At 45.5% G+C, this 25,866-nt stretch overlaps 1 protein-coding gene across 1 annotated transcript; it reads left to right on the top strand.

The window, feature by feature from the left end:
• Positions 1–2,584: 2,584 nt before the first annotated feature.
• Positions 2,585–22,287, top strand: CORO2A (coronin 2A; the record flags this gene model as incomplete). Its single annotated transcript, XM_048504058.1, has 10 exons — positions 2,585–2,716; positions 3,970–4,119; positions 5,912–6,091; positions 8,843–8,959; positions 12,084–12,188; positions 13,908–14,004; positions 15,351–15,463; positions 15,574–15,664; positions 18,129–18,385; positions 20,139–22,287. Coding segments are annotated over 10 exons (1,374 nt in total), but the record flags the coding sequence as incomplete, so codon positions are not given.
• Positions 22,288–25,866: the final 3,579 nt, after the last annotated feature.

The following is a 25,866-nucleotide window of genomic DNA, read 5'->3' on the forward strand; positions in this document are numbered from 1 at the left end:
GGGATTCTTGGGGATGGCTGAGGACCTCCCAGGCCTGGAAAGACCTGCACAGCAGAACACACGCCAGGCTGAGGCGACAGGCAGCAGGGCCATATGTTTGTGTCATATGGGAGCCGAAATAAAGGGGAAAAGGCTTCCAAAGTAACAATAGCTAGATGGGTGAAATGGTGTATACAGGTAGCCTATGAGTCAAGGCCTGCAGGCACTGAGGTATGTCACTGTGCCTCAACCAGAGTAGCAGTGACATGAGAGGCTTTCACCACAAGAGCCCTGGTGGCAGAGATATGTTGTGCGGCAATGTGGTCATCTTTGTCTGTGCTTATACGACGTTAAAGACTGGATCAGCAGCCATCGGAAGGAGAGTCCTTCAACAAGTGGCGCTCCAAGTCACTGAGGTGACCTTTATTTATTTATATTTATTTATTTATTCAATTTGATAAACCGCCCTACCCCCGGAGGTAGGGCGTTGTTACTGTGTTGTTCCCACCCAAGGATGGCTTAGGTATATAACCTGCCTGCATGGTGGAACCCCACTGAAGAAGAAAGACTGGTTGGACTTCCCATGAGGCTATCTTCTCTTCAGTGGGGCAAAGTCATACACTTTCCACCATGAATGAATGAATCAATACAGGAAGGGAGGAGGGAAGGTACAGAAGAGGAAGAAAATAGTTAGTGGAGTTGGCTATGGTAATCTTGGAAAGACTGGCCTCCTACAGTCCAGGAAAGTAGCAAAAGAATTGCACAGCCCTGCCTGAACAGTTGGAGGTGTGACCTAACCAGCCTGATTGACTTCAGCCCTCTGACAAGAAAATAGCCTCCTGGTAAGTCAGCCTATAGTTTTCTGTGACGGTAAGTCAGCCTGTCGATCAGTTGCAATCCCAGGAGATCTCCAGACACCACTTTTTAAGTGCTTTTGAGAGACATGCAATATTTCAATAAGCATGCCAGCTGGGAGAAACATATTGTCCCAGATTCATAAGACTGGGCATTTAATCTTGTGGAAAGGTGATTAGTTTCCCCCTTGCCAAGAAACGTTTCCTTGACAGGAAATTTCCAGAGTTCTTGCAGCTGTTGAGTAATAGCTGCAGAAGGATAGTCTGGAAAGGCCTATATTTCTGGTCTATGAATTTTCATGGGGAAGCAGACTTGGCTGCTAAACAAATTACTATCTCTGTGTGTGGGACTTTGATCCTTCTTATGCTGAAGCTTTGTTCAGTTTGAACTCACTCCTTGGAGGCCTTGTGAAGTTACCCTTCCCATAAAATCTTTTATCAGCTGGTCTAACTGCAAGAAGTTGGCTGTGGTGACAACCTGAGAGGAAGGTCCGGAAAGTTTTGTAATCAGTAGCCATTTTCTCTCGGGGAGCTGTAGCTTGGAGATTAATTGTAATTCTGGAAATCCCCTGCCCCCACCTGAAGGCTGACAATTCTAAAACCCACACACTTGAAGGAGCCCCTTAAGTAAATTTTGCAAACTCTATGCTGGGGATCATTAGGAAAGGAATTGATAATAAAACTGCAAAGATTGTCATGCCCTTATATAAAGCAGTGGTGCGACCGCACTTGGAGTACAGTTCTGGTCGCCGCATCTCAAAAAGGATATTGAGGAGATAGAAAAAGTGCAGAGAAGGGCAACAAGGATGATTGAGGGACTGGAGCACCTTCCCTATGAGGAGTGGCTGCAGCGTTTGGGACTCTTTAGTTTGGAGAGGAGACGGCTGAGGGGGGATATGATTTAAGTTTATAAAATTATGCATGGGGTAGAAAATGTTGACAGAGAGAAATTTTTCTCTCTTTCTCACAATACTAGAACCAGGGGGCATACATTGAAAATGCTGGGGGGAAGAATGGGGACTAATAAAAGGAAACACTTCTTCACGCAATGTGTGATTGGTGTTTGGAATATGCTGCCACAGGAGGTGGTGATGGCCACTAACCTGGATAGCTTTAAAAGGGGCTTGGACAGATTTATGGAGGAGAAGTCGATTTATGGCTACCAATCTTGATCCTCTTTGATCTGAGATTGCAAATGCCTTAACAGACCAGGTGCTTGGGAGCAACAGCCGCAGAAGGCCATTGCTTTCACATCCTGCATGTGAGCTCCCAAAGGCACCTGGTGGGCCACTGTGAGTAGCAGAGAGCTGGACTAGATGGACTCTGGTCTGATCCAGCTGGCTTGTTCTTATGTTCTTATGTTCTTAAATAAATCAATCACGGTATCTAAATAAATAAAAGTCCATCTGTTGAGCTCTTCATTGGAAGCCTTTGTCTGGTTTGTGTTTTCTGAGGCATGATACATTACCTCAGAACAACCTTCCCTCAACTGTTGATGTGACAGTAGGCCTTTTTGAGCTGTCAAGACTGGGTGAATTTAATCTTATTGCCCAAGCCTTTGCTTCCATGTGTATGGTTTTTTATAGAGCCTGGTAGTGCAGAATGGTAAGCTGCAGTACTGCACTCAAAGCTCTGATCAAGACCTGAGTTCAATCCGAATGGAGGTCGGTTTCTGGTAGCCGGTTCAAGATTGACTCAGCCTCCCAACATTCTGGGGTCTGTCAAATTTGTAGCCTAGAGGCTGAATTCTTCTGTTTGTTTTTCAGACAGGAAAACTTGATCCGCACTACCCTCGCATCTGTGGGCACAAAGGAAATGTCCTGGACATTAAGTGGAACCCTTTCAACGACTTTGTAATAGCTTCTTGCTCTGAAGATGCAACTGTAAGTTGTTGGGGGGGGGGGGGTGAGATTTGGAGTCTTGCAAACACTTGCCTGATTCAGATATGATGCTAACTTATTCCCATATTAACCTCCCCCCCCCACCATGGTTAGGAGACAAATCTCTTCTTGTCCCTTTTCAAATGCAAGTTTCCAGCTCTCTTTCAGGACTGTAATTAGTGTTGTGTAGCTGTTTCTAACCATGGTTAGTTCACATCACAGTTGCTAACTGTACTGATTTGAGCTACCAGTAGCTACTGAAAGTGCTGGCACTGGTAAAACACTAGACCAAGGTTAGCTCTGGAAATGAAAAGGTAAGGTGGATTAATGTGCAAGTCAGAGCATTTGAACCAGGGTTAGCACCAGGCACATTATTACATCTGCACCAATTCTAAAGGTGGTATTCACTTTGAAAACTACCAAGGTGTTTGGGATGTTGTAATCCCTAGGTTCCAGTCCTGTTTTCTAAGAGGTCTCTAAGAGAGTCATGATCTCTCTTTCTAGACTGCCTCATAGATTGGCTGACCATTCTGAGGTCCTTGAAGGAATGTGTAGAATACACAAAGATGGTCATTATGAGGATAAAACAGAGGAGAGGAAGATGTTGTTGGAAGTTGATTCGCGTCCCCTTTGGGGAGAAAAGTGAATAAACAAATTTGCATTTACTGGGCAATTTAATTGGGTCGGAATTAGAATGAAAAATGTACTTTGTGTGAAGGCCATGCCTAAAGAATACTGGCTAGAATGGTTATTTGGTTCTTGCCATCCCTTTCAGTTATCACCCACCAGATCTGATATCACCCCATCAGTGGAGTATAACTATCTGACCCTCTAGTTGCCTTTTCTAGTACTGTGGGGAGGTTGTAACAACAGGGGGGTGGGGGGGGAGAATGATGATGTAAATGATGAATTGTAACAACAGGGGGGTAACCCTTGATGTAATGATGTAAATGATGTAATGATGTAAATGATGAATTGTAACAACAGGGGTTGTAACAACAGTGGGGTGGGGGGGAGAATGATGATGAGAATGCTGCTGTAAATTTCGTTGTGCGTGCACAATGACAATAAATGCTTATGCTTATGCTTATGATCTGAACTGTGAAGGGTGGTCTGGGTGTGAACTAGAGGTGCCCCCTCCTGCATCTCCCTCATACAAGCTGCATTTTACTGAATTGCTCTCAGTTGCTGCTTTTCCTCCTATGGTTCGGGCTGATTATAATAGAACAGTCTCTGCCTCCCATTGTGTTGCTCAGGTGAAAGTCTGGAACATTCCACAGCACTTGCTGACAAAAAGCATCACACATGCACAGAAGGAGCTTTTGGGCCACGCGCGAAGGGTGGGGCTTATCGAATGGCACCCAACTGCGAGCGATATCCTTTTCAGCACTGGTTATGATTATAAGGTGAGTTGTGTAGGAGACTCTTCCCCCCCCCTTTCTTTCTTTAAAAACACACACACACACAAACCACATCAACAAGAAGAGAACTTTGATTTCAGTCCAGAATGTTTAATTTTTATGTGGGACATGCGCAGAATATAAAAAGGAGGTAGAAGGTCCATGCCATAGGCAAAGGAGTTTGCCACCATGTTTCTTCCTTGGCTTTTAGATCACTGGGGGTCCCAAATCCAACCATTGGAGGCATGGAGGACAAAAAAGACAGAGACCACAAGAAGAGAAGGGAAGGGGAAGGCAGTCCAATTTATTCCAAGGGTGATCTTGTGATGTTGTGTTTTAAGTTGCTTTTATCATACATACCTTGTGCGTTTCTTATGGACAGGCAGCATACAAGTCTTTCAATAATTGTCCTGCTGCTCCCCATGAGTACAGAAAAACTGCAGACTCTGTTGCTGGGTAAAGAGCTGAACTTCTGAAGGATTTCGCTTTCTTTTAAACATGAATAGAAGGGGTGCAACGTATATCAATACTACAATGGAAAAGGCGTCACACCCAGCCAATCTGTATTTGATACCAGTGCAGACTGTATAATTGGGTGCAATCATATATGATGCATCATATGCGTAATATACGTGTATCACATTCCTATACACATACCAACTCATGAATCATCATGCAATGAATTTCCAAGACAGTGATTTTCCTCAGTATATAAATCTTTGTGGACCGTAAGTGTAATATTTATAGGAACCATCTAATAATCGCCCATAGATTGGATGATAAGTCCAGCATGTAATTATCTAATATGTCATCTGTGGACGTGGCTTCTGTACATCAGCTCACCATCCACTGACAGATGGTCCAATCCTTATTAGGACAAGGAGAATCTTCTGCATCAAAACGGAATACGCGTTAATGTGCCATTTTCAAATATATTCTTCTTCAGTAATAGGATTCTCTGTTGTTATATTCTATTCCGACAATGTGGGTATGCATTCAAAGCGACAGGGTCATGCCTGTAAAAGACCCATTCTGTCCTTCCCGGTAATTAGCCACGTCCATAGGTGACATAGAAATTAACTGTATGATGATTTATGAGTTGGTATGTGTATAGGAATGTGATACATGTATATTACGCACATATATTACGCATATAATGTGATATATTACGCATATGATGCGTCATATATGATTGTACACAATCATACAGTCTGCATTGGTTTTCTTGTAAAGCCAGCAGCAAAACAAACTTACGGAGACAGCGGGAGAGCATACAGCTCTATTTCCTGTTGTGAATAGGTTGAAGCTGCTTGAGGAAGAAACAGGCCATCGGGTTTGGTCATTGTGCAGTTTCCTTTTTGTGTTGTTATCTACAAAATGACGTGGAAGCTTTGCAAGCGCTGAATAGAATGAATAGAATGAGAGCAGAGCTTCGGTGTCCTGAATGGCTTCTTGCTTTTTGTCAGGAGCAGCAGAAGACAGGTTGCAAAAAAGAGTGACCAAGACAAAGTAGCACGGCTCTCTGCTTTTGCTCCCATGATTGCAGAGTTCAAATACATCTTTTGCAAAATTTGGCATACCTAAATGCGGACCTTTTGATCTACTTTGTTTTCAGGCAGGCGTCTTCCTTGCCGCTTTGTAACAGCGGCTTAACCGGCGCTGCTTCTCCTCCGGCTTCTGTGCAGGCCGCTTTGTTTCTGGGTGTGAATGGACACTGTCTGGGGAAAGAAACACACCGTTGGGGGCTGTAGCTTCTTTTAGGAATGCACTGACGAGTGTGTGTCCTCCTCTGCCTTAGATCATGATCTGGAACCTCAACACCAAAGAGTCGGTCATTCAAGACCCGGTGAAGACAATCAGTTTCCACACAGACGTGATCCTCTCCATGTCATTCAACACAGATGGGAGCCTCCTGGCCACAGCCTGCAGGGACCGGAAAATACGGATAATTGACCCGCGAGCAGGAACTCTCTTACAGGTATGCAGAGATATTTTTTAAAATCACTACCCACTGAGACCTTAGTTTCTTACATCCCTAGACAACAGAAACACAATCCTTTGTTATGTGGTGGGACTGCCGAAGTGGTGTGAACCTGCTGAATCCCACCACTGGTGCCCCCCACCAAAGGACCCCTGCAGTGGCAGTTTTGAGAGGGGATAGGAATTCTTAACAGTCCCTCATCCTGTTTGACAGGTCTGCTGTCCTGTCTGCTGTCCCCAGAATGATGAAAGAATTCCCCGTGTGCATTGGTGTGCGTTATGTTCACGGGTAGCCTCCTTGCATGTGCATTAGCCCTTTTCTTAAACCTTCACCCAGGTTTTGCAAAGCTTTATCAGAACACTGGACACATTTGCATCTGCGTTCGTCTCTCTGTGGCTTTTTGCCCAGTTATTAGTTCTCATGCCAAGTCTGTTGTGCAGGACCATTCCCTCCTTCCTGGCCCCAGCTGCACACACCTTGCAAGTGCAGCATAAACAAAGCCGCGTCAGGAAAAAAACACTTCCCGGTTCTTACTTACTTATTCATTCAAATCAAATGCCTTCCAGCACTGTTGGCTTGCCAGATCCAAGGTGCTGCTGATGGTGTTCACTGTGTGGCAGATTTCATACTAATACAAATTTATTTGATGGGCCTGTTTGGGTAAGTGAGACTCGGAGAAGATCGTCCTCTGGAGGCAGAGGCAAAAACGGGCGTGCAGGGGAAAGCTTTCTCGCAATGGGTGCTCTCTGACCCACAGGGGGCAGTGTGAGGAAGGCCAAGCACGCAGCAACACACTGCTTTAGAGCACTACTGTGCAAGGCCAGTGAGAAATCCAGCAGTCAGTGCCCCATTCGTGCTTAGTCCAGGAGCAAGTTCTGTGCATGGTGTATGGGGGGTGCCATTTCCTTCATTCTGGTATTTTTACATGATCGCCTGCTTTTTAAAAAAAATTTGGTGGAAAGGAGAATGTTGTAAGCTACTTTAGGTCCCTGTGAGGGAGAAATGCTTTGAAAAACACTGTGGGTCTTCCCCCCTGACTCTCTCTATATTTGCCAGGATATCTTTCTGTCAGTTCTAAGCCACTTTAGGCTCCCAGCCAAGGCCCAAAAGTTATTTGGTTCACCTCTGGCCAGAGCCAGGCCTTAAGTAGCTGCGCAGGTGAGAGACAAACACTCAGCCTGGCCTGGATGTTACTGACTGGCAGCCATCTTCCCACAATTCCCCCTCCTGTTGTCATATGCCAAAATATAGGTCTCTTCCTCCAGGCTTGTCCACCCAGAGACCCCTCTGTCCATTCCACTCTGCAATGGCTGCAATGGTGCCTGCATTGCTGATCTGAAGGGAGTGTAGGAGCCCCTATCCATTGGCATGCAGTGAGGAGTCCCTCACGAGAGCCCTTTGCTAAAAATATGTGGTTTTCAAGCTCCAAAGACAGTTTTCCAGTGAACTGAACTGAATTTATTATAGTGATAGACCAAAGTGATAGAAAAAGCTTATCGAACGTCATTCCTAAAATACAAAATTGCAATATTTACATACAAAAAGTTTAAAATACATCATTTAAATACATTAAAACCCCTTTAAGACTCTGTTGCATAATGCAGTTTCCAAATCCAACATATCAAGGCACAAAATCTAGCAACTTTAAGAGATATCTGGTGATTTGTATCTGATGTTTAGTCCAGTTTAATTTTATTGGTTTGACCAAGACTAATGGACTAATTATTTGTAATTGGGCCATCTTGTAATAAGGCGATCTCATCAGCATATGTTCAACTGGGTATGAACATACTGTTAATGGGTATGAACATAACCTTTCCGAACATGCGATTTTCTTATATTTGCCCTTGAGCACCACAGAAGAACGTGCTGAGCACTTTTCAAGAGTGAAAGCTCTTCTGGTATTATTTGACTCTCAGATAAGCTACTGGAGTGACAATATATTTAGCATTTGGCATATAATTAGAAAGTGGTGATCTAGCAGTATCAGATGGTTGCTCTATATCTTCTGTTCTCTGAAGAATAGGTTGCTTCACAAGGTCAGTCCCTCTTTTTAAAAGAGGCTTAATCTGTTCACACTTTCAAGAACAGCTCTCAGCCATTTTGATTGAAAACTTTCCTGAAGGATGAGAGGAAAGAGACCTTGAGGATTTACATGTCCTTTTAGTCGTGTGAAGATAGATTAAAAAAATATACCACATCCTTCTTCATCCCCAGCTCTAGTCTTATACAGACAATTGTAATTTAACAGTGAGGAATATGGTAGTGGGTGCCCTGGCACACACTGCCTTGGCACACACTCATGGTCCAACCTACTTCACAGGGCTGTTGTGATGATAAAATGGAGAAGCTATATAAACTCTGCACCCCCGCTGTGGAGAAAGTCAACATATAAATGAAGTAAGAAAATAAATGCATTTGACAACCCTGCCTCAATGCTTTCAGAGTTCATCTGCTGGTTGGGACCAGGTAGGCCTCACACCACTTTAGGTCTTCATAAGGGAGAAAAGCACGGTATAAATGTCGAAGTAAATCAAATAAACACGCAGATACATAAACATTGTCAATTGTGATGACAGTAAGTTTTCAAGAGCATAGTGCTGTGCAGGCAGTACTGCAGTTAAGGCTTTTCGATCTCTCTGGGCTTAGGCTGAGGTAATCTTTCTTATTGAAATGTGTTGTGAGAGTCAATTTGAAGAAGAAACGTGTGGCAAACTGGATTCCCTGATGCCCTGTGTCTTCCTGCAGGAGGCGAACAACAAGTCCCACCGAGTGAATAAAGTTTTGTTTCTAGGAAACATGAAAAAGGTGGTCTCCACAGGGACATCCAGGTGGAACAACAGGCAAATTGCAATATGGGACCAGGTAGGCCTCACACCACGATTACTCCTCTCAGGCTGTTGCTACATGAAGGATTCCCCCTGAGGCACTGTGTTGCTGTTCTGCAAACATTCTGCACTTGCCTTTTTCTTTCCGCCAAGACAGAGGAGACAGAATCTTATGAAGGGGCCAGGAACAACAGCTTTTTGGGCTCTCAAGTTGCCGTTCATGATGCATTTCAAATCCTCAGTGGTACAAAGTCAACTTTTTAAAAAGCAGAAAACTGATGGGTGTCTGAACATATCATGCAACGTGTCAAATCGTGGGGTAGCGGGGTTTTAAAATTTGCTGTTCTGTGATCTGCAGACTGTTGCTGAACCCTTCTGTATTCTTCTCTTCCTCTGTCTCCAAAACTTTGTAGGTTCAATTGCAGCAACCTGCAGCTCAGAGCTAAAAACAGAGCAGGGAAAGATGGGGAGCCTGCTGGCCTCTGCCTTGAGCACGCAGTGTTTGTAGTTTGAGCTGGGGGAGAATTCCAAGCACTCTCAGTCAGAGGCGTATTGAGGGGAAATGGTGTCCGGAGACAAATTGTCTCTGGGTGCCCTCGCCTGTGCCCGGGGGCAGGGCTCTCCCCCCCCCCGCCCCAGCCTGGCTGTTGCCTCCTCCTGGCTCCCAGCCAGCAGCTGACAGTCCTTCTCCTGGCTGCCAGCAGTCGACCCCGCCCATGTCGTCATCAACATGGGCAAGGGCGAGGGGACCCGTCTGCCACCCCCACACCATGCTGCGCCACCCTCCCCTTGCTCCTGCCTCCCAGCCAGCAGTCCCTTCTGCCCTCCACTCTGGGGAGGCCAGAAGAGACTGCCATGCCTGGCCTCCGAGAGCTGCTTTTATAAGCACTGAGACCGGGGGGCAGGGGGCTTGGGACCACGCCCCCCACCCACCCTTGGGGATGTGGGTCACGCCTCCCCAAGCCCCACCCCCAGCATCAAGGCTTATAAAAGCAGCTCTTGGAGGCTGGAGACGGCAGTCTCTTCTCGCCTCCCCGGAGGGTGCTCTAAGACGATTAGGCAGCAGGACTTCTGGCTGCCTTGCCGTCTTCCTGGTCACATGGGGGGGGATTTTGTGCCCCCCACGTGACCAGATTAGTGGCACCCGGCAAATACACCACTGCTCTCAGTGGCTTAATAGAGGTTGATTGATAAGGTTCTTACTGGGTTAGATTATGCCTTTGGTTATCAGGATGATATAGCCATCATGTCTGATTCCTGGGAGACCCATTTGAAACATATACGAATGGTTTTGCAGAAGGTTCAGGAAGCTGGGTTAACTTTGAGACCTGATAAGTGTCAATTTGGATGGAAGGAGGTGATATACCTTGGTCACTGTGTCGGCAACGGTCAAATTAAGCCTCTTGAAGCTAAGGTTGCCAGTATTAAGAATTGGCCTATTCCAACCACAAAAAAGGATGTTCAGTCCTTTTAGGATTAGTTGGGTTTTATAGAAAGTTCAGCATAATTCCTCAACTAAGTGAACTAGCTACACCATTATCAGACTTATGTAAAAGCTTGAGCTCCATTTAGAAAGTTGTTTGGAGGCGATAGATGTCAAACCATGCTTTTGACGGGGTAAAAGGAAGGGCTGTTGTAAATGCTCCAGTATTAGTTGCTCCTGGATTTTTAACAAAACCATTTGAAGTGTATACTGATGCTTCGGAACGAGGTTTAGGTGCTACATTAGTTCCAGAAGAGGCTGAAGACCAATTGATGCATCCAATAGTTTTCCCTTAGTAGAGAAAGCTGTTACCTAGAGAGATGTGCATACTCAGCGATCGAGAAGGAATGCCTACGCCATTTTGTGGGGCCCAATCAAAAAAATTACATCCCTTACCTAATAGAGGTCTAAGTTTATTTGTAAGATCTGACCATAATCCTTTGGCCTTTTAGCAGGCAAGATGAAAAAACAGCTTAATGCTATATTTCGTTATTTTGAAGGATGGTCGATTAGCCCTACAAGATTATGAATTTGAGATTGACATGTAAAGGGTAGTGGGACAATATTATTGCTGATGCACTTGCTAAAGTCGTCCAGGGTAATGGTTAATTATATATAATTGCCTGTATGATATGAAGTTGGATCTAACTGAAATTTTGAGACATTTAGCCCCTAAATTTCAGCTGAAAAGGGGCATGTGAAGAGTTCAGGAACATTCTGAAAGTGTCAGTTGGAGGATGTGGCTCAGAACACAGGAAGGGCAGTTAGGAGTGAGGGTTTAATTGAAGCGGAAGCCCAGTTCGTTTTTTTTCCTGAGGTTTTTTCTTTTGTTAATTCGTTAGAGCAACTTGTAAGCTTGCCTGTTATATGTAATAAACTACAAAAAAGAAGAAGTTTCTATGAGTGTATTGAATCAATAAGCAATTCAAGTAGAAGGGGACTGTGGAGTCTTCCTTGACAGGGGGGATTTTGTGCCCCCCACGTGACCAGATTAGTGGCACCCGGCAAATACACCACTGCTCTCAGTGGCTTAATCTGGGTGCTGGTTTGGATAGAGATGAAGAGGGAAAGTGCCTTTTCTGTTTTCCTCTCATCAGTAAAAGCCTTTTAAAACAGGTCTTCCTCTCCAAGACCTGAGGCTTGAATTTTTGCCTGTCCAACCTATCTGGAACAGTACACTGCATGCACCTTGTTGCAAGTCATTGCAGAGGTGGCTTAATTGGCTAGTGATGTGAGAGATGGGTCTAATTCTCACTGGTAGTGGGTAAACTTGTATTTGGGCATGACTGTGTCAGATAGTAGATAGAAAATCTGGTGGTGCCTCATAGAATTGAATGCTGCTTCTCATTCATTCACATACACACACACACACAAATTCCCTCCACATGGAAATCTATCATATCAGGGACAATGCCAGAGATAGAACCTGCCTCCCCAATATTCTAGTTTTCTATGTGGAAGGATGTTTTGGGAGTAGAAAATTTAACCACATAGGTTTTCATTTCCAGCCCAGGCACAAATTGCCACCCACTGGAAGTTAGGCCTCATCTGCCCCAGGTAACCCCAAGATCCATTTCGAGGGGCAACTTTGTAACTAATTATCCCTCAGACTTCTTGTTAGAGAAGTGTCTTGTAATCTTACTGCAGCTGTTTCTTGTTGCCCTCTTTTTCTCTGTAGAGTGACCTTTCTGTGCCTTTAGCAGAAGAGGATGTTGACGGCTTATCTGGACTTCTGTTTCCTTTCTACGATGCTGACACACACATGCTGTATGTATTGGGCAAGGTAAGAAGAAGAAGAGTTTGGATTTGTATCCCCCCTTTCTCTCCTGTAGGAGACTCAAAGGGGCTTACAATCTCCTTGCCCTTCCCCCCTCACAACAAACACCCTGTGAGGTAGGTGGGGCTGAGAGAGCTCCGAAGAACTGTGACTAGACCAAGGTCACCCAGCTGGCATGTGTGGGAGTACACAGGCTAATCTGAATTCCCCAGATAAGCCTCCACAACTCAAGCGGCAGAGCTGGGAATCAAACCCGGTTCCTCCAGATAAGAGTGCACCTGCTCTTAGCCACTACGCCACTGCTGCTCCCTAAGTTCTTATCGCTGACACAAAATCACAATTGTTGTGACCATCTCCAAAGATTCCATGGCCACCTCCAAATGCCCCCCCCCCCAACAAAACCCTTTTTCATGAATATCCTGGAAATGCCTCCAAGTAATCAGAACATGTGAAACACTCCCTTGGTCCCATAGAAACCCAAATGCCTTTTGCCATCACTGTTTTCATCAGTGATATTACTCTGGTATGTCTTGCAAGAAAAAAAAAATACAGGTTGCAACCAGCAAAGCAAATGTATCCACACGTGGTGGTCAAGCTCTGTAGGGAAAAAAAAATACAGGAAGTACAGGTATAACAGACCGGATAATTCATGCTACAGCAGCATTGGCACTGTTAACAATCCGGAGAGAACAGAATGGAAAAGTGGCATCCAAGAGGTTAATAGCAAAATGTTGGAAAACTGCAGAACTTTTAACCTTACCTGCTTGGTATCCTGAACTGTGGCAAATAGCTGTGGCAGAAAAATTGACACACCAACTTAGAATAGGCAAAGGTAACAGCAAAACAGCAGATTTCTATGAAATGTGACATGATTTTATTTCATGCATGTATCAGAAAGGTATTCAACATCTGTCTAAGCACCTCCTCAGATTATGGCAAAAGAATTAAATGCAAAATATATAAAGATTTTTTTTAAAAAGTGCCCAGTGCCATTAATGAATAGTGCCCAGTGCCATAAATTGAAAAAAATGTGTTAAATATTACGCCCTCTGTGGCACAGCATGGAGTGATTGTGTGGTGGGTGTATGCTTTGCCCACCTCACAGGGTGGTGAGGCACATTTGCATGTATCTGGGGGGAGTTATTATTATTATTATTATTTATTAAACTTGCTATACCGCCCTATCCCCGGAGAGTTCATGAACAGTTGCATTTACATTGGCAGTCACATTTGCAATTGCATTAGCATGTGTCTGGGTGTTTAATTTTGATGTTTTACTCTTGTCATTGCTGTTTGTGTAAGTGGTGGCCCTCAGTTCACTCACTCCCCCACCTCCCTGAAAAGCCCAAGCAAACAGACAGGCCTTGAAGTACATTCTGAAAATCTCCAAACAGGGGGATCCCCATACCTTTTCAGGGAGCCCATTCCGCAAAGTCTTGATGGAAAAGGGCAGACAGGATACCCCAAGGGGTGAGTGAGCCAACAGATAGCCACATTCAGCACAGCCAAGGACACGTGGAAGGAGCCATATGGGAAGATCTAGCCCTCTGACTGCTACTCTACTATTTGCACAGAAGGTCCTGCCTTCTTTCTGTCATGGAAACAACTGCCTGTCCCAAAGAAGGGTGTGGAGAGTCAAAGCAATTCCTTCTCAGAATTGCTTTGTCAGAAACAACATGGAGTTCAACACCCTCCCCCTTTTTTTGTCTCTCTCGTTATCTCTAGGGTGATGGGAACATCAGGTACTATGAGATAAGTCTGGAGAAGCCATACCTCAATTACCTGGTGGAATACCGTTCCCCTTTACCCCAGAAAGGAGTGGGTAAGTTTCCAGCAGTCTCGTGAATGGTTATGTGTGGTGGAATAGTGATAAATGGGTGTCTGTGAGCAACTGATCAGCTAAGGCAGCTGGCTGGGGGCAGATAACAGGTCTGGCTGTGTCCTCCTCCTCTTTTGTTTTGTCACAGCTGCGCCATATGGTGAAGGGCCTGTCTCTTGTTGTTTCTCGGTGCATTTGGAGGGCACACCAAGACTTTAGGCACGCAGGAAAGAGCATCTTGACATTTGACTTTTGATTCACCTGTTTCAAATGTCATCCTGAGGAGACTTCCTCCTCCTCGTTTTCTCTTTGTCTGAATGTGCAAGTGTGAGGCAATATGTTCATGTTTATGTAGTAAGTCTGTAATAAGTTAGTAGTAAGTTTGTCCAACAAACTGGTGCTCCCCCGCAGTGTACAAGTGTCACACATCCCTTGCCCATCAGGATTATATGTACAACTCATAAAACCACAAGCAGCTCAAACTCCAGCAGAGGCTATAAAGTCCTTCAGATGTTTACTGTTGCTCTTTCTGCTGAGTTTTCCCCATGTTATTTCAAGCTACTGTAGAAGTGATCTGGGGAAAAAACCAAACAGGCAAAACTTGAAAAACTGGGAGAGCAATGACCGGCAAAGGATACTGTTTGTGGGGTGGGGGGCATAGAGCCAAGCTGGAGCAAAAACCCTGTGCGGAAAAGCCCCTTATGATTACACCTATGTTTGTGCATTGAGTTGGGAACAAAAATGGAAATGTTTTAAGAGAAGGCAACTAAACTGCGCTGAGGGAATAAATGACAGCTGGGAAAAGACAACAGGAAAAGGGGAGAGGCAGAGGGAAATGGGTGTGTGGGAGATGGATTAAACCAGTAAACCGCAAACACAGTGACTTGCAGGTGTCATAGTATATTTGTGGCATTTGTGTCCTCCTTCCCCAAAGCCAAGAGTCAACAGTCCCTTTCCTGTTCCTCATTGAAGCAGGAGGTGCTTTAGAAGAGCACCCTGTCAGAAACAGCTGCCTCCACTGTAGGCATGGGCTTGGGCAAAAACCTCCTAACATTTTACAATTGATCCCAGCCTTATGTGGCGGCCATTTAATGGTTAGCTGCACTCCTGCCACCTGTGGCAGCCATTTTGTGATGCTGCAGTCTATTTCTTTCTTCAAGATTTCAGAAGTGCCGACAGTTTCTTCAAGGCTGGAGTTCTCTGGACGAAAACATTCTCTCTGCTTCTTGCCTGCAAATCCCACAGCCCCTTCTTTGCAACACAGAAACCGCAGCCAGAGCCTCAAGCCCTGGGTTTACCAGTGAGCATATGATTTTGCCTACTGTCAAAGTACCTTCCTGTTTTTTTAGGAACCATGCCAAAGAGGGGTCTGGACGTCTCTTCCTGCGAGATCTTCCGATTCTACAAACTGATTCCAATGAAAAACTTGATCGAGCCCGTTTCAATGATTGTCCCTCGGCGGGTGAGTGGAGAACTTGGAGGTGCAGCTGCATCACTGTGTTGGGGGGGTGGGGGTACCCAACGGGGCAAGTTGCTGTGACTTCCTCAGTGGATGTTGGTGTGTCTTTGCAGTCTGAATCGTACCAGGAAGACATCTACCCATTGACAGCTGGAGTCCAGCCGGCACTGACGGCACAAGAATGGCTGAATGGCGTAAATAAGGGTAAGACTTTGTACCGGGGAGGCAGAACCTAAATCATTTCCTCAACCATATCCTGTAAATTGCAGAGCATTAAATAATGAACTTGGCAAAAGACAGGCGCTTGGATCCTGCAGTAAACGTCTGCTAGTGGAAAGGGTGTTCATGTGTGTGGATTGGGGGGTGGGGGTGATTTTTCCCTGAATCCAGGTTCCCACTGCATGATTTTCTTGAGGGGGCCATTTGTGCACCAAAAGCATTGCTGGCTGCAGTTGGAATCCTGTTCTGCTGATAGCAGGGACATAACTGGGTAAAACAGTGCCTAGAGCTCACCCTGAGCAGTGCCCTCCCACAACTGCACTCTGCCTACAAACTCCCTGTGGAATTTGGGGCACGGGTACAGTTGAACACCGACCAGCAGGGCCTGCTGGGGCTCACCCAGGCTTCGAGCCTGCAGTTTAAAGCTCGGTCTGGGGAGGCTGAAGCCAGCATCAAACAGGCCTGTGACACTCCCAAACTCCAGGTGGAGATCAGGGGCAGGATGAGCCCTTCTGATCATCGTTCAACTGTGACCCTGCCCCAAACTCCATGGGGAGTTTGGGAGCAGGGGGCAGTGAGTCCCATGTGACCCTAGGGAGTGGCTCCTGGAGCTCTAGCCCCCCTGTGCCCCCCCCCCCCCCCCGGTGGTGTGATTCAGATAATTTAACAACCAGTTCCGGTGGTGGGATTCAAATAATTTAACAACTGGTTGTTTTACAATGCACTGATGGTGTGATTCAGATATTTAACAACCAAAGTTCGGTGGTGGGATTCAAATAATTTAACAACTGGTTGTTTACAAGCACCACTTTAACAACCGGTTCTGCTGAAGTAGATGCCCCCGGTTCTGCTGAAGTGGTCTTGAACCTACTGAATCCACCACTGACATCCCACTATGCTACCGGTTGATAGAAATTCCCCCCATTAATGGAGATTCACCACAGAATTCAAACCGGTAGGTTTTTCAGTGGGTTGAAATGGTGTTAACAGGCTTTGTTTTTCCTGGGGCTTGCCCACATTTCATTTCTCATGTACATCCCTGCTCAAACAGATTCCGCAATTTTTAGATGTGAAACCTGCCAAATCTGTTTCTCTAGATGCACACCACAGGCAACCTGTTCTGTTTTCTTACTGATTCATCCCCGGTCTAAGAGTAGCAGAGCAAAGCATGTATCTTTATTATACAAGATGAGGGAAGAACTTGCGAATTGGTGGACTGCTCAATAAATATGCCAAAGCAACTCAGATTCTGTGCCAAGAAGCACTGCCTTCTTGCAGCCCGCCTTAAGTATACAGAGAATTTCGTCATTTCCAAATTTATATCTTGGGTTCACATAACAATAAAAACAATAGACATCCGTAGCAACATAACAGTCTGATGTAAGAACCCGCATAATAACAAAACCACAGCAATGGTTTGCTATAAAATCCTGTCAGATGGAATAATCCTTAAAAGGGGAGGGGGGTGGCATTTTGATCTGGCACCTCTGAGCTAAGCTAGATGTACGCGAGGAGCTTCATGTCTGGCGCTTCCAGTGATTGAAAAACTTTTCTCAGATGCACCTGAGAAGCGAGTTTTTAAAAAATCTGGTTGGCCCTTTAAAAGGAGAGAATGTTGAAACCATGCAGTCTGTGTGGCTGAAGGCTCCAGGTGAACTCATTTTTGTTACAGAAAATGAGTAAACAGAGATGTCAGGAGTTTAATGCAAAAGAGTCACCCATGAGTCTTCAAGACTCTGTAAGGATGTGCATGGGTTACGCAGCAGCATTGCATGAGCTACCTTCTCGCAGCTCCTTCCCACAATGCTGCTTGTAAACGTTGAAAGGCTCAGCTCTGTGTCAGCTGTGGTAACAGCTGTGCCCCCCTTCCCGCAACTTCTCACCCTCGCCAATGAAAAACAACTGCCCTGTTGCTGCTGGAATGCAACAGGGGAGCTTGAAGGAACAGCAAATGTAAAGACCTGCTGGGTTTTTTCTTCCTCTCTTGGGAGACTGTGCAAGTGGAGTTTTATGGGGCAGAAGTGATTTTTATATCAGCCCCAGACTGAGAAGTTTAGGGTTCCAAGTGCTCTTCAGCTCTGAAGTTGTCTGGCTGTCCTTGGTTTGCTGGGGCCGTTGTGAAGATAAAATGGGTGCTAAATTTTGTGGAATCGTGTTAAATAAGAGTATGTGTGCAAAACTGCTTAATGTGAATGTTTTCTACAAGTTGCGGAACCCAGCGTTTCTTTCAGATCTCAATTTTTATTTTTTGAGGTGGGAGTAGTGTGTCATATTATGCAGCCTGCATACAAAAAGGCCTAACTTTGTTACTGGAGACTGAAAGGTCTACTTTTTTCCTGTCCTTTATAGGCTTGGCTGCCTTTTGCTACCTTCCAGATGCTGCTGCTGTTTTAACATTTCAGTCGTTTTCTTGATTTCTATGCGGAATGTTCTTTTCTGCTGCCTGCAGGGCCTGTCTTGATGTCCCTGAGACCTGGCTCTGTAATCTTAAACTCCTTACCACCATTTCCCGAAGAGTCGTCCCCAGAAGCAACGGAGCCTGGCCCAAACCCAAGCAGGGTGGCCGAAACCAGTGAGAAGCCAAGCAGGATCCAAGAGAAATGGGGGAACTGGAAAGCAGAGGATCGGGGCCAGAAAGACAAGAAAATGGGGCTGGCCAATGGCTTTGACGCATTTGAGTGTCCTCCCCCTAAAACGGAAAATGAGGTATGGTGCCAGCTTCTGTTAGTAAACTGGAAATTAGCTAAGAGCTTTGAATAGCACCATGGAAGGGCAAATTCTTGGTGTTTAGGAGCAGTGTAGGGAACCAGGATTTGTCTTGTGGAGTCCATTGATCATGGGGATAACTCAGGGGTCTGCAACCTGTGGCTCTCCAGATGTTCATGGACTACAATTCCCATCAGCCACTGCCAGCATGTCCAATTGGCCATGCTGGCAGGGGCTGATGGGAATTGTAGTCTATGAACATCTGGAGAGCCACAGGTTGCAGACCCCTGGGATAACAGAATCTGCTAACTTATACAATGAGGGCATAGCCTCTCCTGCACGAAGGGGTTGGCATCATGTTCTGCCTCTTCTGCACTTCCGCCCCTCCTTTCTGAGGTTCCAAATTCGAGGAATTCACACCATGCCATTGTCTCTGGGTATGAGGTGCTCTTCATAGGCCCTCTCCTCAGTGACCACTACCACTTCCCTCTGTTCCACCTCTAAGTTGGAGTTCTCGGCTTCACAAAGGGAGGGAGAGAAGGACGTCGCCCAGCCCTCTCCACCCCTGACAGGAAGGTCCCCAGCTCGCACAGAGGTCTTCCTTGCCATTTTCCTCCCCAGCTATTCCTCCCCTGCTGCCTTTAAAGGGGTTGCTCCACTCCCTGGCTCTTCCCTGTCTACCCATAGCCTCTGGGTCAGTCTCTTGCTCTTCTCTCAGGGCCTGGACTAGCTACCATCTGGGCCTCGTCCCACCTCCTGAACCACCCCCTTTGAATCCTTTCCCAAGCTGGGGCTGGTGCAGGACTATACCACAATTCTGGTGTGTTGTGGTGTGCCAGAGAAAGAATATAGCTCTTAACCACTATGCCTACTCCTCTGTTCCATGTGTGGATGATGGGCTCTTAAGTGAGTAGTTCTAAAAAGAGGTTTCTGTACAAGTTACATATTGTTTGAAAAAAGTAAATATTCATATCCTGCTTCTCTGATTGGAGACCCAAAGCAGCTGTTCACGTTATTCCTCCCCTCTTCCATTTAATCCTCAAAACAACAAACTCGTTGAGGGTAGATTAGGCTGAGAGATTGTGAGAGGCCAAAGGTCACCTGGTAGTCTGCCACACCAGTCTTCATGTATATCAATAGATATCACACACATACGTTACAGCAGCACATTGTAATGATACCAATTTATTTTCTGTGTATCATTTTGGGATGTTTCTATATAATCTTTAAGGGGGGAGGGATGCTGCCAAATTTGGGTTCCTGTTCTCCTGCAGCCCCCTTTCCTTTCTTGGTTTTGTGTATTCCAGGTGGGCATTGGGTGAGTTAAAGTTTGTGGAGGATAGATAGATAGATAGTCCAGTGACAGATGCACCTTCTCCTTTCCACAGGGGCAGAAAACAGCCCTGGGGGTAATCACTGAAATTGCACCCCCTTTCAGGACCTCACTGTCCCAACACAGCCTCCACAATGGGACAGTGAAGTCTGGGCGGGGTGTGTGTGTGCTGAGGCCCCCTAGTTGTGTTAACTGGAAGGATAGAAAGTAAGAGAAAGAAAGGAGAGAGGGAAAGAGGGAAAGAGAATGAAAACAGAGGATTCCGCACCAGATTCTGCTGCCCCAGTGCAACCTCAACAGCCCAGACTGGGGTGCCAGACTCTGCAGGGGTGGAGGACTCTGCCTGCACCCCTGCCCCCAAATCACCAGGGGCTTGGCCTACCCCTGCCCCCTTGGTTACACATAGATCTTGCTTTCCAGCTGTTGCAGGTGTTCTACAGGCAGCAAGAAGAGATCCGGAGGCTGCGGGAAACCTTGATCCAGCGGGATGTTCAGATCAGGCAACTGGAGCTGGAGATCAAAAATGTTCACATGGATACGGGCAGGCTTTGACAAGAAGCAGTTTTCAGAAGGTAGCTCAGCTCCAGGGCAAACATGTCCTCAAGCTCAATACTGTTGGGAGATCATGGCCCGGAAGGAGAAGAAACTTCTGACTCTACTGGCAACGGTTGGCTTGATCTTGCGACCTGGGGGCTGCTGGGGTTGTCGCTGGTGCTTTGTTCCTTAGTTCTGTTCATGAGGATCTCCTTTTACAATTGGACTCAGAATCATTGTTCCCTCTGCCCAAAAGCTGGAGCAGTCTGGAGGTGAAGACAGAGGACCCCTCCAGCCTTCTGTGCCTTTTGTGTGCTTGGCGTTTTCACTGAGGAGTGCACAGCCCACAGCTTCTATCTGCGCTTGTGTGGACACCGTTTGCACCCTGCTGAGCTCTCCAGCACTGTTCTGCTCCCAGAAGTGGCTCTGGTCTGCTGTGGCTCTGGGCTGAGTTGGCTTGTCAAGTGTCTCCAAGGGCTGAGGATGCAGGGCTGAGTCATCGATCTGCTTTAGTGTTGCAGAGAGAGGAGGGCTAATTGGCAGTGAAGTCGGAGGAACAAAGAGAGACCCACTGAGCATCAAGAAGCATCGGAAAGGAATGTTTTGCTTGTCAAGCAGAGAGGAAGATGGACAGGCCTTTCTGCTGAAGCTGAGCATGTCGGATCTGGAGAGTGCCTGCTCCTCAAATCCATATGCAGTTGTCCTCCAGCTACTCACAGCCTTTCTCTCTTGGGATCGCTTCTTGTCTTAAGCCAGCAAGGGGGAGCCTCTTCCTGTTCTCTCGGACAACTTCCTCCTACTTGTCTCAAGCTCAGCTGTCACCGGGTTGCCTCTTCTCTCCTTCAGCCTTCCTTGCTTCTGAACAGCAAGCCACAGCGACAGTCAGGCCGTGCAATCTGGTGTCTGAAGAAAGGCCCAGCCCTGGGTGTCCCATTGGTCCTAATCATATTCCATTTTTTAAATCAGCTTTTCAAAGTGCTGCAGTCTGCAATTACATCGCAGCATTCTTTTTTCTTTTTCCCCCCAATTTTGTGCATTGCTGCCTGAAGCTTCTCATGTCCCGCTATGTTGACTGTTGATTTTTTTTTTCATGCTAGTATATGCAAAACACTGCCACCCAAATAGTCTCCCTGGACTGTCTCAGGACTGACTGCTACAACTGTCCAAAGATAGTGAAACCTGGGGGGGGGGAGCACATCAGAAACTGTCGGGCTTTTCAGCATTCTTTTCTGATCATTGCACTAGAAACACTGATTACCTGCTGCAGTGATGCTCAAAACAATTGAGCTCCTGGAGAGCTTGGTCCAGCCCTAGGAGTTCAGAACATTCTTAGAAGACAATAGCAAGCAAACGAAAGACCCCATCATATAAAACATGTAGCATAACTTTTGATTTCTAGCTTGCATTTACTGAGACTTCAAAATGTTTCTGACCCCAATGTGTAGAGATGGGCCCACGGTAATCAGGTTTTTGCTTCTTGAGCAAGAAAGTTACTTTTCACTCATCTACCACAAAGCCTTTATGAAAGAATAGCCGTTATCGATTCTATTCACTCCCCAAAGCCTGTTTTTCACTGCAGGGCTGCCGTGGGTCCAGGAAACAAACACCCTTTTCATGAATAGCCTGGAAATGCCCCCAAGTAATCAGAACATGTGAAACACTCCCTTGGTCCTATAGAAACCCAAATGCCTTTTGCCATCACTGTCTTCATCGGGGAGGGGGGGGGGAAGCTGTGCAGTTTATTATTTTGGGACACTTTCTGCATAGTCATTCAAGGATCTATTTATTTGGGTTTTGATCACAGTGGCTTCTAAACAGCAGGTTGGATTTTTCCCTGCATATTTTTTCTCTCTCATATTTATTTTGTTTGGGTTTGTTAGCCAATTTAATTTTTCCCCTTTTGCTCTACACTTCCTTTGCCTCTCTCCCATAAGTAGCATTCAGGTGAGTTAAAAGAAGCTGTTGACATTGAAGCTGAGATTCTGTTCTCTGCTCTTTAGGGTCCTGCTTCCACTTGTACACTGTGATGCAAAAATAAATATATAAAATAAGTACAAATTCTGTTGTCTTCTGGGGTCCAGGGCTGCATCTCCCTGATCTTATCCTGAGGGACAGGGCAGAAAAAAAGATGTAGGGGGGTTTCCCGTCTCAAGTGTGCTATGCACAGAGAAAGGCTTGTTAACAAGGGAAGCTTTCATAAGGAAAATTAACTGAATATATTATTAGGTGAATTTGGTCCATTTTTGCACCCTGTCTAGGTTGGATCCCAAGCAAAGCATATGCCTTGGCTGTCACCCTTTTGTTTCATTACATCAACCATTTATTTATGTTGATGTTTGCACCACACTTTTCTCTCTAATGGGGAACCAAAGTGGCTTAGGATGTCCGTCTTTGCTTCTGCATTTTATCCTTGCAACAATCCTCCAAGGTAGGTTAGGCAGAGCATGGGGGGCAGTGAGCTTCCATGGCTTGTTGGCCACTGTTCAGGACAGCACAAAGCACTGAAGAAAAAGAGTTTGGATTTATACTCCTCGTTTCTCTCCTGTAAGGAGTCTCCGTGCAGCTTACATACTCTTTTCCTTCTTCTCCCCACAACAGGCACCTGGTGAGGTAGGTGGGGCTGAGAGAGTTCTGAGAGAACTGTGACTAGCCCAAGGTCACCTAGCAAGCTTCATGTGTAGGAGCAGAAAAACCAACCCAGTTCACCAGATAGGAGCCCACCATTCATGTGGAGGAGTGGGGAATCATACCCGGTTCACCAGATTAGAGTCCACCTCTCTTAACCACTGCACCATACTAACTCTCTGGACAGGACCACGGCTGCCCAACATGCCTTAAGGCCATGTGTTTATTTAGGCCAAATTTATTTGTTTTTACTTATTTAATACCTCACCTTTCTGTGTACCCTCTGTGGCACAGCATGGAGTGATTGTGAGGCGGGTATATATTTTGTCCACCTCACAGGGTGGTGAGGTGTATGAAAAGGCCCCTCATTATTACACCTATGTTTGTGCATTGGGCTGGTAACAAAAATGGAAATATTTTAGCAGAAGGCAACTAAATTGCACTGAGGGAATAAATGACAGCTCGGAAAATACAACAGGAAAAGGCAGGGGGGGAAGCAGAGGCAAATGAGTGTGTGGGAGATGGATTAAACCAGTAAACCGCAAATAGAGTGACCTGATGGTGTCATAGTAGATTTGTGGCATTTGTGTCCTCCTTCCCCAAAGCCAAGAGTCAACAGTCCCTTTCTGTTCCTCATTGAAGCAGGAGGTGCTTTAGAAGAGCGCCCTTTCAGAAACAGCTTCCTCCACTGCAGTCATGGGCTTGCGTGAAAACCTCCTGACATCTTGTGCCTTCTGCAGCAGCCATTTTGTGGTTAGCTGCACTCCTGCCATCCATGGCAGCCATTTTGTGATGCTGCTGTCTATTTTTTCCTCAAGATTTCAGAAGAGCCCACAGTTTCTTCAAGGCTGCAGTTCTCTGGACGAAAACATTCTCTCTGCTTCTTGCCTGCGAATCCCACACCCCCAGGAACCATGCCTGCCCCAAAGTATACTGTGAACTTTTCCCTGTATTGTACCATTCAGACCACAGGGGGTGGGGTGGGGTTCAAACACTGGAATGCTCCCGTAGGTAAAGGAAGCTTTATATAGAAAAGTAGCACATCAGGGTGAAGGCTGTATTACAGGCATAGCAGAACCCATAGGAAAGGCAGAGCTGTATTCTGATACCAAGCTTTAAACTGTTTTAAGTGAATTGACTTTTAAATAATGAGTGTTTCACAGATTCGTATCTAGGGAAAATGTAGCCCGGTGCAAAATCTGAGTTTTCCACACACACGCCCCACCATGGGAGCAACCCTCCCCCACCACGACCAAAAGTTTTTTGCATCAGGTCTTGAAGTCAGTGTATGGACCCCGGGGAAGGAGTGGTTTGGGGTGGCGATTTTCACATGACTAAATGGCCACAGCCCGGGGACATTTGACCCCCATAGGTCCTCGTGGGTGGTACGCCCCTGGTGTCTCATATTTATTACTCATAGAATTTTAAGCAGCCTCTGTCTAAAAGACACTGGTACAAATGAAGTGGACAATCTGGAACTTGTCCTGGGGACCGTGTGTGCTGCCAGTGGTGGTCAGCAGAGAGGTTCACAGTTGGGCATCATGGGACTTTATATCCCCCTAATCACTTAGTTTATCAGAGATAGATCCCCCCCCCCCCACACACACACACGTCAGTACCAGAAAACAAAACCCTGGAGAGTCACAGTGATGGGAGAGTCAATGTGTTTCTTGTAGCCATTTCTAGTTTGTGATCCAACAGAGTGAGAACATAACTTCAAGAGCTATGGCTGTGTAGGCATTTTTTGAGGAAGGTAGGAGGGAAAGTTAGTTCTACACTGTGTTTCAAAACTGTACCTTTAATTTGTTTGCTTTTTCATGCATTGTGACCAGATCAGCAAATGAATTTTTTTAGCCATTTATGAAGGGGGAATGACTGGTTAATCCCAACTTTACTTGAAAAAAAATGTATGTACATTAACTGTTTTATTTTTATTTTGCTGTTATTGTTGTTTACCGACAGCGAACAAAGGCTATCAAATCAGCACTTGAAATTTTATTTTTTAAATATTGTATAAAATACAAACTTTTAAGATACTGCATTTCAAAGTAGAAGCGTATTCATGTATGTTTTATTGGCGGGGAGTTGTGGGGCATGGAAAGGAGAAAAACATGCAGTAAATGGCAAACTGGTTATACTTTATTAAACAGTGCCTAATTATACTTTAGAATGAATAGTGGTGATATTCTTTCTTAAAAGGAGGGAAATAACCTCTATTGCGTGGACATCCACTGGGAAAATAGTATGAACTAATTATTTGGCTGGCAAGGATTATTCTTTTCATTAGATACCGCAAGGCGGACATTATGGATCTGTTGTGTGAACAGTGATGCTTGCATTACAGTCACTTTCTAGTGGCTCTTGAGCTGAGGGAAAGGCATTGCAGTTAGCAAAACTAATCTACAACATCAAGCTATGGAATCCAGCAAAATTTAAGCCCCATAAGGCCTCGCTGCAGGGTTTATTTTGCAGGGGGGAGGGAAAGAATTTCTATTTCAGTGAAAGTAGTATGTATTCTCCCACCATTAACCTTCCAATCACCATCAAGGTTGAGTATATTCTATAACGCAGGAACGGTCATTAGACTTTTTCTGCCTAGGCAGTTGAGTCATCATTACAGTTACTGTTTAGAAAGTTGTTGGATTCCTCAGCTCTCATCTCCCAAGTTTTTATTTGTTCCAGTGCCACAGTTCAGGGAAGACATATGACATTAGCTCTGAGTTCATAGACTGTGATCTTCTACACAGTATAAGCCACACATTTTCATATGGCATAAATTCATTTAATAAATGGGACATCTAGAACAAAACTGGCTGCAAACCCATATCACACCGAGTCATATCTGAGGTATTTTTGAGTCATTGCCAGGATCTCAAAAGTATTGTGTGAATGTATTGTTGTACCGTGTCTATCAGAAATCATAAACTCCAACTAAAGTTAAAAGGACATTCTGGAGTAGATATTCCCAAACTTTTTGCATTATGGAGTA

Source organism: Sphaerodactylus townsendi, linkage group LG07 (genome assembly GCF_021028975.2).
Source record: "Sphaerodactylus townsendi isolate TG3544 linkage group LG07, MPM_Stown_v2.3, whole genome shotgun sequence".
Lineage (NCBI taxonomy): Eukaryota > Metazoa > Chordata > Lepidosauria > Squamata > Sphaerodactylidae > Sphaerodactylus > Sphaerodactylus townsendi.